The sequence below is a fragment of the Colias eurytheme genome, chromosome 25 (genome assembly GCF_061535395.1).
Source record: "Colias eurytheme isolate Ceu_HAF_F1 chromosome 25, ilColEury1 Martin Lab GWU primary, whole genome shotgun sequence".
In the NCBI taxonomy this organism is placed as follows: Eukaryota; Metazoa; Arthropoda; class Insecta; order Lepidoptera; family Pieridae; genus Colias; species Colias eurytheme.
This window is the reverse complement of record NC_143004.1, coordinates 5,938,424-5,953,469: the sequence shown is the minus strand read 5'-3', so window position 1 is coordinate 5,953,469 and position 15,046 is coordinate 5,938,424. Positions and strand designations below refer to the sequence as shown.

Genomic DNA, 15,046 nt, shown 5'->3' with positions numbered 1-15,046 from the left:
CACAACAAACGGGATTAGTATATTTTTCAGTATTCATGCGTTTTCAATCGAACCCTTTATATATTTATACAGAACATAAATATCAGCATACAATAGAGCTCACACCTGTCCCCGCTATTGTGGAGACGAGATAAGCGATCAAAGGAATTTATTTATGGTTTATATACAATTATTTCTCTTCAACCATTGAATGTGGACGTATTCAAAGATATTTATTTTAGTAATCTTTAGTTCTTTACAGTAGTTATTTACTAAATGTTTATTTACTTATCTTACTCTGAAAATATTTACAAATCGCCAACTTTCAACATGTTTTCAAACATTTTAGTATGATGGGATGTAGGATCATGTAGGACTCTATACATTTCAAACCTTATTTTTGAGTACGCCTAATATACCAGTGCCGATAATTTTTGAAACAAAAAAAAAATCACAGTAGGATGAAACCCAGGTTGAAAAGGTGTTTTGAATTTTTGAATGAATTAGTTACCCTACTAATGTAAGGAGGAAAAATATTTTTCCTTTAATTTTTATCATATTCCCCTCCTTTTCTAACGGGTTTCATCCTACTGTGATTTTTTTTAGGTTTTTATCATTTTGGAAGGGATTGGCACTGGTCTATAATTGTTAGCTCCCGTAACTGAGTAGTGGCAATAAGTGATAGAAGAAACTTTTAAAATATTTGAGTAGGTGCATGACAATTTTTGGGGCTCCGTCGGCTCGCGACCGTCTTTTTATAGAATTTTGGAAAAAGTAAATCCTCAGCATTTTACAAAATGCCGTGCATTTGTAAACGGCGAAATAATACAATTTGCCTGCGACATATATACACAGCTAATTACTCATTTTGCGCAATACATTTTTATTTGAAACTAGCTGTCCAGCGCGGCTTCACCCACGTAATTTTGCTTGCAAATTTCTTATACTTTTCTTTCATAAAAACCTTTTCCTGACAAGAACAAACGGAAAAAACAATAATTGCGAAATCGGTTCAGCTTTTCTAGAGTTTTGATCTTAGCAACACTGCTTGTGTTGCTATAGGTAGGGGGAGTCCGGGAGACTTGAACCGCTTTTTACTAAAAACTCTATAAAATCTGATCAGTGACCTGGAGAGCTTTAAGATCTACACCATATGGAAGCCTTATTATCTGGCTAAGATTTTATACTATTCTGAAAATAAAAGTTGCAAGGAGAAGATAGTAAACGAAGTTGTAATGAAAAATGAGTTTTGATTCAAGTCTCCCCAACCGGCGGGACACTTGCCCATCAGGTGCGGGACACTTGCCCATACCTTTTTAGAGAGGGGAAATGACGCAAATAAAGCATATTATTCATTAGTTATGTATTATTTAGACACATTCAACAATAACTAGATTATTCATAATCATCTTCTAAACAATTTAGTGAAAAATGTTTTCAGAGCAACTCCTAAACATAACATTCGCTTCTTTTTATTAATTAAATACTCGATTTGAGGTATCTACTGCTAAATAAATCTACAAAACTAATTTAAAGACATTTCTTACTATTAATTAATATGTGCCTATTTGCCTATTTCTTCAATATTTGCCTCTTGGATATTCACTTTGGAGGAATTTGGCGTAGTCGAATGCTAGTTGCATTTCTTGTTTTATGGTTAAACCATAGTGCATTTTACTGCAGGTCAATAAGTAACGAACGAGCAATTTCTCTTTATTTACATTGAAAATTCAGGAGCATTTGTATTGGCCCCCCTTGTCTTGCAAAGGTGTTAACTTTTGTTCACCTAACAGGTAATAGCGTAAAGTGGTTTTGCCTATCCCATACATGATTGCAATTTGACGAATAGATTTGCCACTCTTTACTTTTTTCTCTGACTGCGCTTTCAATCTTAGACTTAGTACCTAAACGGTTTCCTGCGACGACTACCTTCCTTAGGCTTATTCTGAAATGGCATTTTCTTTCTTAAACAAAACAAAAGCTAACTTAAATAGTAAACAAACTGCAAAGGGAGAGTTAAACCATTGTTCAAGTCTCCCGACTGCAGACTGGTTCAACTCTCCCGCACCCGACCCAAGGCCATATCTTGATTTTTTCCAACAAATCCACTATCAACTGGAGAACAACACTGAACGTACGACAAAATATGATAATCTAGTAATGCAATAACGTAGGTGTTTGATATATACCTTCATAAATGCGTGCATAGCAATTAAAACAACAAAGCCAAAAAAATTCACTCCGCGACGATGAAACCACTTTTTCGTAACTCACGGTCGAACGCGTCTGTTATCACTCAAAATTGTGAGTTGCTTGTGATTGGCGGGTTACGCGCGTTCATTTGTTTGCCACTTGGCGTAATTTGGCACCTAATTTAAAAAGTTATTGAAAGTGGTTCAACTCTCCCACCTGGGCAAGTCTCCCGGATTCCCCCTACATTTTTATTTAAGTACATAGATATTTCGCACTTGCCCTTAAATATTCCAAATATAGGTTCACTTTCATTTACAACACCTTTGATATTGTATTAACATTACATTCAAAATAACCCCAAAGAAGCCATAGATCTCTTAGTGAATAAATTTTCCGTTGTTATTTTTGGCTTGTATGTGGCATATAGAGAACTAAATTAAGGTGAAATGAAGGCCACTTCCCCTATAATTTTTCCAAATATAGCTTACTGACTTTTATTTGTCACAAGTCAAATTAAAAAAAAAAGAAAAACCAAGGCAAAAAGTGAGATTACAAATAACCCCATTGATGCGATATTTGGAATAGCAACAATAAAGTATTATATCTTAAAATTTATTTACAGAAAGTATACTACTAAGTACTACACTAGGGTAGAAGCCTTTAAAAATAATAAAAAGATAAAAAAAATCGCAGTAGGATGAAACCCATTAGAAAAGTGTATTTTATGTATATTAGTTACATATGTATTGTATATATATATTGTTCGAACGTACTTCAAGACAAAGCTTAATCTTCTACTATACAAAAATAAGTCGGGTTTTCCTTCCTGACGCTATACTCCAGAAAGCACGAATCGATTTCCACGGTTTTGCGTTCGTTGGAAAGGTCTCGGGCTGGCTCCGTGAGGTTTATAGCAAAGAAAAGGTGTCTCTGGTGGCGAAACGGAGTTCGCCCGGTTTGCTAGTCTATAGTACCTATATAAAAGAAAGTCGTGTTAGTTACTCCACTTATAACTCAATAACGGCTGAACCGATTTAGCTGAAAATTGGCAGGGAGGTAGTTTAGAGCCAGGAGAAGGACATATAGGATACTAAATATGTACCACGGGCGAAGCACCACTAGTTTTAAATGAATTGAATTAATTTTGTTCAATGTAGCTTATGTCCAGCATGTGTTATAGGAGTAGGAATGTGCGTTATTACTTATTACCTACTTAGACTACTACATTTTGAATATCAAACCAAAGATTTTGAGTATTTTCATTTCAACAGGTTAACTTTTACTCCAATAGTAGACGGATAAGTTACCTTACTAACAATATATTCATAATTCATTAATTGCGGGCGAAGCCGCAAGCTTTACGCTTGCGGCTTCGCCCGCTCGGTCCAAAATTTAATATATCATGTATGTACTAAAACCTTCCTTCAAGCCCCTCTATCTATAAAAAAAACCTAATCATCGTGTAGATTTAAAGATTTGAACTTTGAGCGTATATTATAGGGACGGACAGACTTTTGTTTTAGTCTACGCATATTAACAAGAGTGTGTGAGTCCAACAAAACAAGGAATTCCTAAGAACACAAAACATTAATTTGCTCTTTTGACGATGTTTGTGTATTCTAAGCTACAGTGAGCCAGTTAATAAATATTACTTATGTAGTGGCAATAAATGAATGAAGAAAAAAGTTTTAAAATATTTGGCCAAAGGTGTATGAAAACTAGATAACATTTTATGATTTTATTTTAATGTTATTTGGATAATAACTCTACATGAACTCTACAAAACAGAAATATTCTTAATTTTGCAATATGAAAGAAAAGGGGAAAGCACTGAAATATATTAATAACGTATGCAATAGAATTTTCAAATTTTTAAACAGGCAGCGTAGACAATCGTAGTGTCTACGCTGCCGTAGCCCGTAGGCAATTTTGTTTCGTAAAAAAATTTAAACATAACAAAAATATTTAAAAACCGTTTCACACTTGATCCTTTTCTATGAATACAAAAATATCCTATTATTCGTATTGTCCGTGAAATATCAGGTGCGCAGTACGACCACTGAAGGGTATAAAAAGGAAGGAGGGCATTTTTCATTTCACAAACGTTTTACAGTCCTGCCAACGAACAACCCTCTAGGCAACATGAGTTTTGTAAGACACAGGTAACATAATTTTTGAATATTTTTAAACAATTTTAAATATTAATAACGGATCTTTACAACATAAAACGTGATTACGTTTGAATTGAAACAAATTGCGATGCAATTCCACTTTTAAATAACGTCCATTTTGAGATTTAGGACATTTTGATTTTTTTTTTGTCATTTTATTAACGCAAATTTATGTGCATAGTATTTCCTTTGCTTTCGGATTACGGATTTACCTATAAAGTTACTTTACACCCTGAATTCATATATGTATTACAATTTGGAAAAAAAACTGTTTCATTAGCTCCAAATGGCTCAAAAATTACGTATAAAAACAGGACCAATAAAAAATATTAGGCAAATATGTGTGAGCGAAAATAGGCGCCATTCAATTTCTTCTATGGTTTAAGTTCTGTGATACTCGAGAGAAGTTCTTTACAACAATTGGTTTTGTTCACAGACTGCTCCCTCTCCTCGTATTGCTGGCGATGGTGATCCTAGTGACATCGCAAGTGACCTTCAGCAGGGACTGGAAAGGCGGGAAGCGATCCGCCCCCACCGTGGTCGACTGCGGACAGTTTACCAAACTTTGCAAACGATTTATTGTAAGTATGAAGTATTGTATTATCTATGGTGTGTAAAGTATTTAGTGGAACCTATTACGAAAAAAGTTGAAGTGTTTGTCTGTTTGATTGGTCGGGTAATCTCCGAAACAAGTCTGAAACTATCACGATAAGAGCAATAGGAGTGGAAAATAAATGAAAATAATTTTGATAGAATCATTGCGGAACAAGTTATTGCCATAATAAATAGCCATTACTATATAAATATATCTCTTCAGAACATATATTACTTTCTATGGTGGATACCTACTTATTAAGTTTTTACTATTTTCTATTTTGAGCTGTCTCATATGTTGCTGCTATGCTGCTTGTTAGTAGATTTATTTTTTTTTATTTATTTATTTATTTATATTTTAGGAGAATCTACAGCTGTATCCTTAAAGATAGTCACATAATATAATACTTACAATAAGCCATTTACAGATTCTCACGGCTAGAATAATGTTAGTATATAACAATTACAAATGTGAGCGATTACGTACACGAATCAAATGCCTAAAAGTTAAAACCAATGCTATTGTAACACTAATCAAATTACATATCAACTTGACCACCAAACTGACGGAAGAACTCATTAGCTAACTGACGCTTAATGGAGTAAGAACTGCTGCAGAATAAGTCAAAGTCGAACTGTTTTGATAGCTTGTTAAAATTATTGCTTACGCGTAGAATAAACGAGTTTTGACGATAGTTAGTGTTGACTGCGGAAGTAAAGATAGGATTATATTTACGAGATAAAATTGAGGGTGTGTATAAAGAAATTTTGGCTAGTAGTTCTGGGCAGTCTATTTTATTGGATGTAATGCCTAAAAGTAATAAAATATCAGAAATCTCCCGGCGATATGTTAGGGGTAGGAAGTGAAATTTGCTGCAGACCTCGTAATAATCCTCAGATTTGTACGGGACGTGTAATCGGTAACATAGGAATTTCAAAAATTTCATCTGTATTCGTTCAATTCTAGTTATATATTTATCGTATCGCGGATTCCATATTGGCGACGCATATTCTAGAATGCTACGTACGTAAGCACAAAACAGAATTTTAAACGTTTTCGCCTTTTTAAAATCTGACGAAATTCTCATTATAAAGCCTAAAGCTTTAGAAGCTTTAGCTAGAATATAATCGATATGTTTATCAAACATGAGTTTTGGGTCATGTATCACTCCTAGATCTCTTATGTCAGGGCTAGTTCCAAGATCTTGATTTTTTATTCGATAGTTGAAACGCAGTGTTTGTTTTTTACGACTAAATGAGACGACTGTGCATTTACCAGGGTTGAGATCTAATTTATTTTGAGTACAATAGTAGTCTAATTTATTAAGGTCATCTTGAAGCATAGCAGCATCAGCAGAAGATTTAATAGTCCTAAATATCTTCATGTCATCAGCAAAGCAAAGAAGATTTGAGTGTGTGAAGCAATTTGGAATATCATTTATAAATACGCAAAACATAAGAGGACCCAAAAGGGAGCCCTGAGGTACTCCACTTGGTATTACCACCCAACTTGATATATAGTTACTTATTACAACTGCTTGAGATCTATTGTTGATATACGAGGAAAACCATCTGAGTAAGTTACCTCTAATGCCCATTATGTATAATTTATGCAAGAGAATCTTGTGATCTATGCGGTCAAAACATTTACTGTAGTCCGTGTAGATTACATCGACCTGATGGCCTGTCTCCATAGCATCAGTAATGTAATCATTCAGAAGCACCAGGTTAGTCACGGTTGATCGACCTTTAAGGAATCCATGCTGATAACTCATGAATGTGTTTTTAAATACTGCATAAACCTGGTCGTATACTATTCTTTCGAAGACTTTGGCTATGATACACAATTTAGATATAGGTCTATAATTGACAACTTCCAACTTAGAACCTTTTTTGTGGACAGGTGTAACAAATGCCCTCTTCCACATTGAGGGGAATTCCATAAGAGTAAGTGATTTCTTAAATAAATAGGCTAGTGGAATGGCTATTGAGTCGGCACATTTTATAAGAAACAGTGGACTGATTTCATCAGGACCTGCAGATTTCGAAGGATCTAGTTGGGATAATGCCTTTTTTATCGTATTCAAGTCAATGTTTATCGAACAAAGGTCAAAATTTGATTCAAAATTACTTAATTCCAGTTCAGATACATAATTTGATAAATTTGTGTCAGTTTTGTCTAGGAATGTAGAATAAAAATATTCTGAGAATGCATTACAAATATTGTTTCCGGATGTGAGTAAATTGTTATTGTATTTAATATTGCTAGGTAAGCCTTTAGATTTCGATCTACATTTGAAAAAGGACCAGAAGTATTTAGGATTCTGTTCAATGGAATTTTCAACAGAATTTATATATTTTTGGTAACAGTCATTTTCTACATTCTTAACTCTATCCCTTAACAGTTTGTATGATTCTAAGCTACTTAGGTTTTTGTAAATCTTGTATTTGCGAAAATGTTTAAATTTTTCTTTAATAATCTTTTTTAAAGCTGGTGAATACCAAATAGGAAACTTATTGTCGACCACGGTTTTGCTTGGGATGTAAGTGTGTATTAGATTATTAACAATCGAATAAAAATAATTCACACATTCTTCAATGGAATGAGTCCTGTCAAACTCTTGTGACCAATTAATTTTAAACAATTCTGCATTTATTCCCTCGTAATCCCCTTTGTTGTATAGTATTTTCTTCCTAGTATTCGATTTTAAATACGATATGTGAACAAATTCTACATCAATTATGAGTGCTTTATGGTAAGGGTCGATCGGTAAAAGCGGACGGACACATTCATACACAACAATAGAATCGTTCGATAACACTAAGTCGAGTATTCGGTTGCTAGCGTTATGTATGAAGTTGTACTGCTGCAAACCGTGAGTGTATAATTCGTCAATAAACAAACATTCATCACCATTCGAATAGTTTGAAGGAAGAAGTAGACCTTCAGAATTTAAATTCCAGGATATATTACTCATGTTAAAGTCGCCCGCAATAATTATTTTATCCGAGGGGTGATTGAGAATTATATTATTTAGTGCTTCTAGAAAGTTATGCAATTGTTGAGAAAATGATCTGCCTAAGTTTTGTTTACAAAGATATAATACACATATGTGAATATTAATAAGTTCGTTATGATATTTAACACGTATAGTCAACCAGAGGTCTTCGGCAGATGATTGAAATTGCTCCTGTGACGTCACGATTAATTCCTTTCGGGTTGCGACAAGCACGCCCCCTCCCCGAGATTGTCCTGTCGCCTCATAATTCCGATCCCTACGCCACACTACATAACGATCATCAAAAAATTCCGAGTCCGATATACCATCTACAAGCCATGTCTCCGTTAACAGTATAATATCATACGAGGTTAAACATAAATTACGAAAAAATAATAAGGACTTTGTCCTTAATCCTCTAACGTTTTGATAGTAAATTGATAATTTTGTATTTTCATTAGCCATTTCGTTTTGATACAATCAATAAACGTTTAGATGTCACGTTATAATCGAATAGAACCATTAACGATTTAACCTTACGTACGTACGTATATTTGCAAGTTATAATAATTATTAGAATGATAGTTACTAGAACGTATAAAAGTAAGATAATTGATAGACTTGTGTCAAATACAACACGATGTTCCAAACGCTGCATTATCACATTCAAACCACTATTAAATAAGTACTTATAATATATATCATTTCTACAAAATAATGTTTCTAACATTTTAACCGAGATTAAATCAAAATAGTATTTAATAAAATATAGCGATTCCATAAGTTTATTAATAATATTCACGAGAGCTTGAGTGCGTATTAAAACCATTAGAACGTTAACGACATTAATTCTAATCATATAAGTGCGACAGAGAAAAGTGCAAATACTAAATTGCACGAGTTTGTACGGAATAGCAATAATCGGTAAAGAATAAGTATTCGGAGCATCTTTGCAACAAGCGACACAAAAGAAAAATACATCCACCCGCATTAGTAGAGAATAAACCGGTTCGACTACGGTTGAGGCATGGCTACAAAACACTTGGTATTTTGAACGAAAATTATAACATTTTAAAATAAATTGAAAACATAATATAGACAAATTTAAGCGTGATAATATTAATTGTTCGACTTTGATTTTATAAAATAAGCATTTGAATCGTTCACAATTTAGTTGTTTAACAAGAAAGAATGATACGGAATGGATACATATTATGACAATTTGTTTAAATCTGACTTTTTGGTAATTATTATAACAGGAGATGAATTATTTTTACGTACATGTATTTTACCGAATTTGACCCAGACGTAATCGTAGTGCTTATCCTTGGCAGTTAATTTGCAGCTATTCAGTAGGTTCTTCATTTCAGGGCTTAAATGGTCATTCACAAAGATGCGATTGTTAGAGTCTCCATATCCGATATCACGAGCTAGCAATTCCTTCGATGCTCGAGCCGCAGCAACAAAATCCTCCTTAACGTATCTGTTCAGGAAACTAATTATGATGGGTTTATCTTTTGTCTTCTGAGACGGAACACGATATAGGTAGTTGATGTGTTCCTTTTTAATACTGAAGCTAACTTTCTGACAGATATTGTCCACAACAGAATATAGGTTTTCATTTTTCTTTATAGGAACGCCCTTGATCTCGACATTATTTAATCTTGATCTTGTGTCGTTAGCTGCCAACTGAGCCTTTAGACAGGATACCTCCTGGTCAAGACTGGAGATTTTGTGATCAAGGCTTTCGAGTTCAACCAATCTAGCGTCCATAGTTGATATTTTATTTGCAAAATCATCAATCTTGCCACCTAAAAATTCACAGCTTGATTTGATCTCACATAGCTCTTTTTTCAATTCATTCAACCCATTTAGTAGACTTGGCATTCCGGTGAGTTTGTTTTTCACATCTCGCAATTCTTTCATTATAGACTCGAGGGATATAGTGTCTGATGCTGGGGGTTGGTTTATATTTGATGAGTTCTTGCAATTGGTACACCTCCAGGCAGCTCGTCTCTCCACACCCAGTTTTCTCCAACCTTGTTCCGTTATTTGTGCACAGCCAAAATCGAAGTGTTTGTTGCATATGCAACATTGCACTCCTTCTTTAAATGTTGAATTGCATAACGCACACTCCATTGTTAATACTTGGATTAGAGAAAAGGTTTTGCACACCTGATAGAACGGGGCAACTACACTGACGTGTGTTTTGTATCGCGTCTCACAGATGACTGAGATGACTTAGATATTATCATTTATACATAAAACTATCTAGATACAATTATTTAGTATATTTAATCTAGTATTAATAACAATATTTATAATAGTTAGGGAGCCAGGTGCAAATTGGGTTCATTATTTCCTCTCAAGAGATAATTCGTCAGAAGCATCAGAGTATAGTATTATAAAGCCTCGTGAACGTCAGCTGGCGCTCGGTTGGGGGGGTGAGCGGTTGTAGCCTCCCACGCACGTAGGAAAAAAAAATACATTCATTCATTTCCTCTCAGCTAAAAATTTGTCAAATTGTAGCTAACCCAATATCTCAACGAAAAAAAATAATCAGCTGGTTACAGCATGGTGTATTATACGTCAGCTGGTGGCTCGAACATGAAAAAAAAAAAATTATTTTCCGTGATTTCCTCTCAAACAAAAATTTACCTGATGATAGCTTATATGTAACTGTGGATAAATATATAAGTCAGCTGGCTGTATCTTGGTGGAAAAACCGTCAGCTGATACTTTGAAACTTATTACATAGGAGTTAGACAGAAGCATCTATTGCCAATTTATATGCATCAGCTGACTAGATTTTCCTCAACTTATTGCTAGCTGATTCTTTTATTTATCGCATCAATATATTTTTAACACTCTCACTCACAAATTTTCATCTGAGAGGAAATGACGATATCTTTAATTATTCGACATTACGCTTCAATATAAGAGTTGAGTTGAAATAAACATTCAGTATCAATATTTTTGAAACGAATAAGTATGTAATCAAATAATTTTATATATTTAAATAATTAAATAATCAATTAGCAATAAATGAACTAGTTACTCGATAAAAAAAACAATATAATAAACTCTGCTCTTTTACGCATATCCAATTGGTTCACTGCTAATAATTTATTATTAAATGCAAAAAAAAAAACAAATTGTGTAGAATTTATCCTTCCAAATGTAAAAAAGGTGAAAAGGGATATTATTTTAAACGGGGAGGTATTATACCCTGTGGATTCCACTGTTTTTCTTGTGATTGGTTTGACACTAGATGAGAAGCTACAATGGGGGGCCCATGTTGCCACCACCGCTGCTAAGCTTAGTTCAGCTGCATATGCAGTTCGAAGAATAAGGCATCTCACCGATGAAGACACGGCTAGATTGGTTTATTTTAGCTACTTTCATAGCATTATGTCCTATGGAATTCTGCTATGGGGCAGGGCTGCAGATATAGAAACTATATTTATATTACAGAAAAGAGCCATACGCTCTATATATTATAATTTACGTGCTAGGGACTCACTAAGAGATCTCTTTAAGAATACTGGTATCCTCACTGTACCATCACAGTATATATTTAATAATATTTTATATGTACACAAAAACGCAGACTTACACACAAGAGTAGGAGATAAGACACCGTTATGGCACAAGGAACAGAAATAAAATTGAAATGCCATTTTACCGGTTAGCTAAAGTTAAAAATTAATTTATGGGCCAAGGTATACTTTTTTACAACAGAATTCCTCATAGTATTAAAGAGTTTAGTAGTGCTAAATTTAAAAATTATGTAAAAAACGTATGAGTTCAGAGAGCCTATTACAGCATTAAGGAATATATGGAAGATAAAAACCCATGGAGGGTTGTCAGAGCGAAAACGAATAAATCTCAATATAATTTTTTATCAAGTTTATATAATAAATATTATTTATCGAGTAACTAGTTCATTTATTGCTAATTGATTATTTAATTATTTAAATATATAAAATTATTTGATTACATACTTATTCGTTTCAAAAATATTGATACTGAATGTTTATTTCAACTCAACTCTTATATTGAAGCGTAATGTCGAATAATTAAACTCAAACTCAAACTCAAACATTTATTTATTCAATTAGACTTCTTCCAAAAGCACTTTTGAATCGTCATTACATTCTTTAAATTTACCACCGATTCGGAAAGCAGTATCTATGCAGAAGAACCGGCAAGAAACTCCATAAAGATATCGTCATTTCCTCTCAGATGAAAATTTGTGAGTGAGAGTGTTAAAAATATATTGATGCGATAAATAAAAGAATCAGCTAGCAATAAGTTGAGGAAAATCTAGTCAGCTGATGCATATAAATTGGCAATAGATGCTTCTGTCTAACTCCTATGTAATAAGTTTCAAAGTATCAGCTGACGGTTTTTCCACCAAGATACAGCCAGCTGACTTATATATTTATCCACAGTTACATATAAGCTATCATCAGGTAAATTTTTGTTTGAGAGGAAATCACGGAAAATAATATTTTTTTTTTCATGTTCGAGCCACCAGCTGACGTATAATACACCATGCTGTAACCAGCTGATTATTTTTTTTCGTTGAGATATTGGGTTAGCTACAATTTGACAAATTTTTAGCTGAGAGGAAATGAATGAATGTATTTTTTTTCCTACGTGCGTGGGAGGCTACAGCCGCTCATCCCCCCAACCGAGCTCCAGCTGACGTTCACGAGGCTTTATAATACTATACTCTGATGCATTTTACTAATTACCGCTTGAGAGGAACTTGGTCATAAAATCTGCTTCTGGCTCCCTAACCATAATATTATTTGAGTAAGAAAATCTAGATTTTAATATTCCTTTTACGAATTGGTAACTAATCACAAATTTTTAAAATGCAAAAAAATTGCAAAATTTTAAAATGCAAATGAAAAAAATCTATTAATCAGCTATCTGAGAGTTTATTAACTTGTACGGTTGTACCTACCTATATTTTAATGTATGTATTATGTATTAAGTATTTTTTTTTTTTTCCTACAGCACGATTTGAAGCAAGTCTTGTCATCGGATAGATTAACAAAACCCAGACGAATCGAGCCAGAAGACATCGGTGTTACTTACGATGATGATAAGTAGCTGATTAGAATATTTTGAAGAAATTCATTGAAAATCGCCAACAATTTGTACTGTATTGAACCTGTTTTAATAACTCTGATGGTTATTGTAACTAGTAAATAAAGTTATGGGGAAACATGAAAATATGCGCTCAATGTATGAATAAAACTTATAAAAAAATTGTCACTGTTGCATGATGTAATCATATGTGATATGAATTTGTTGTTAATTTAGATATTTTTTGTTTGTGTATTTTGGAATAATGCCTACGTTACACATGTGATATTATTATGTTATTTTAAGGCTGGAAGTTTGTTTAATTTTGATATTATCAATTTGTTTTAAATTATAAGATATTATTTAATTTAGTTTTGTTAATTCCTCTTGTACATTACATTCACAGTAGGTATATATTATAATAGTTTATTTAATAAAATAGCATTTATTTTGCTAAATTGTATTGATTGTTTGATTTTTTAAGGATTAGTATCTATGTCGGGATAAAAAAAGTATCTATATACCCCATAACCAAGTATAACTTGTATCCGAGTATCGCATGTAAACGTAATTGTATAATAAATATTGTTAATTACATTTAATGGTGTTTTATTTTATTCCTTGTACTACCTATATCGTACTTATACAAGCTTCTGTGATTCTTATTTACGTAGGTAGTATAATTAATTGATTTCACATGTTTAACTACCTACAGGTAGATACATAAATATCACAATTGCTTATAGGTACATCGGTATACCTACTTTAAAAGTTATTTTGCAATAAATGCAACTACCAATATCGATATTATTCGGTAAAATCAAAAAAAAAATCGTCTGGTCTAGTTCATAGCTGCATTGTTGGATAGTATAAATAAAAAAGAATATGATTCAATTAACATTTATCTGTCTAACAACAAATAATCTCATTCCTCGAAGTTTTCAAAAGACACACTGCGTTTCCCGCCTTTCCAGTCCTTGCTGAAGGTGATTTGCGCTGACGCGAGCGACACTAGCGCCATCAATACGCACAGCGGAACTAAGCTGAAAATGATTTTATTTAATTAGATAATTTATTAGCTGCTCGCCCCGACTCCGCCCGGGCTGATCCAGGAAAAAAATAGTTAAGCTCTTGAAATAATAGCTGCGTGCTTCACTATTTCTACTTTCATTTACCTACCTTACCTACCTTTAAAATTAATTAAATGTATAGGTGGAACTAGTGAATGGTGTGCTTTATTTCAAAATTTAAACTATAAAATGCAGTTCATTCAAGAGGTAGCCTTACAAAGTATCAATGATTAAAACTAAATAAATACAACCTATTTTGTGTGAAAACATTACAAACATCTATAACCAAAGACTTAAAGAACAATGCTAGTAAGAATCATTACGATACATAGCCGAAGCACTAAAATAAGAAGAACCCCCTGCATTTTCGGAGCTGCGGCGAGGTCCTCAAAAATATACTTACCCCAATTTTACTAGATTCATTGTCAAAGGAAAAGTTGCAGATATTTTCACTTAAACACTGATGAAATGTTTGTGTCAAGAATAAACGCTACTCTCTATTTATTTACGATAATTTAAATACATAGGTTAAAGTTGTTTATTGAAATTTCACGCAAAATACAAAACACAAATAATTTAATGCTATTATAAATTATTTATTATGCATCTTATCACACGCATCACATAATATGTGATATGATATGTATAAGTAATTAATATTTTATTCGGTATCTATCCACCACGACGGATACATAATATTGGGGTATGTTGAAAAACATTAACTTTTTATAGAAATAAAATTTTATGGGTTTTAATGAGAAGTCGATATTTAAATCATAATTTCTCTTTATAAATGTATTTTTGAGATAAAATATGTGAATCTGAACTGATGCCTTAACAAGCAACCTTATACATAATTTAGAAAAAAACATATAAAAGTATTAATTATTTTGTTTAAATAAATATTTTTTTACTTGCTAACTTCTATAAACTTATACTT

General features: G+C 33.0%; 1 protein-coding gene across 1 annotated transcript; it reads left to right on the top strand.

Moving 5' to 3' along the window:
• The first annotated feature begins 4,784 nt into the window (after nt 1-4,784).
• LOC149897677 (uncharacterized) lies at nt 4,785-13,339 on the top strand. Its single transcript, XM_090115994.1, has 2 exons — nt 4,785-4,924; nt 12,965-13,339. Exons 1-2 carry the CDS (start codon nt 4,808-4,810, stop codon nt 13,058-13,060), a joined length of 213 nt encoding a protein of 70 aa, XP_089972120.1. The 5' UTR covers nt 4,785-4,807; the 3' UTR covers nt 13,061-13,339.
• The last annotated feature ends 1,707 nt before the right edge of the window (nt 13,340-15,046 follow it).

What these genes read in the sequence shown, in the direction of transcription:
- LOC149897677 (XM_090115994.1), top strand. Translation starts at nt 4,808, where the DNA reads ATGGTGATCCTAGTGACATCGCAAGTGACCTTCAGCAGGGACTGGAAA. An exon ending in AACTTTGCAAACGATTTATT is followed by an intron (nt 4,925 to 12,964) that starts GTAAGTATGAAG and finishes TTTTTCCTACAG; the next exon opens with CACGATTTGAAGCAAGTCTT.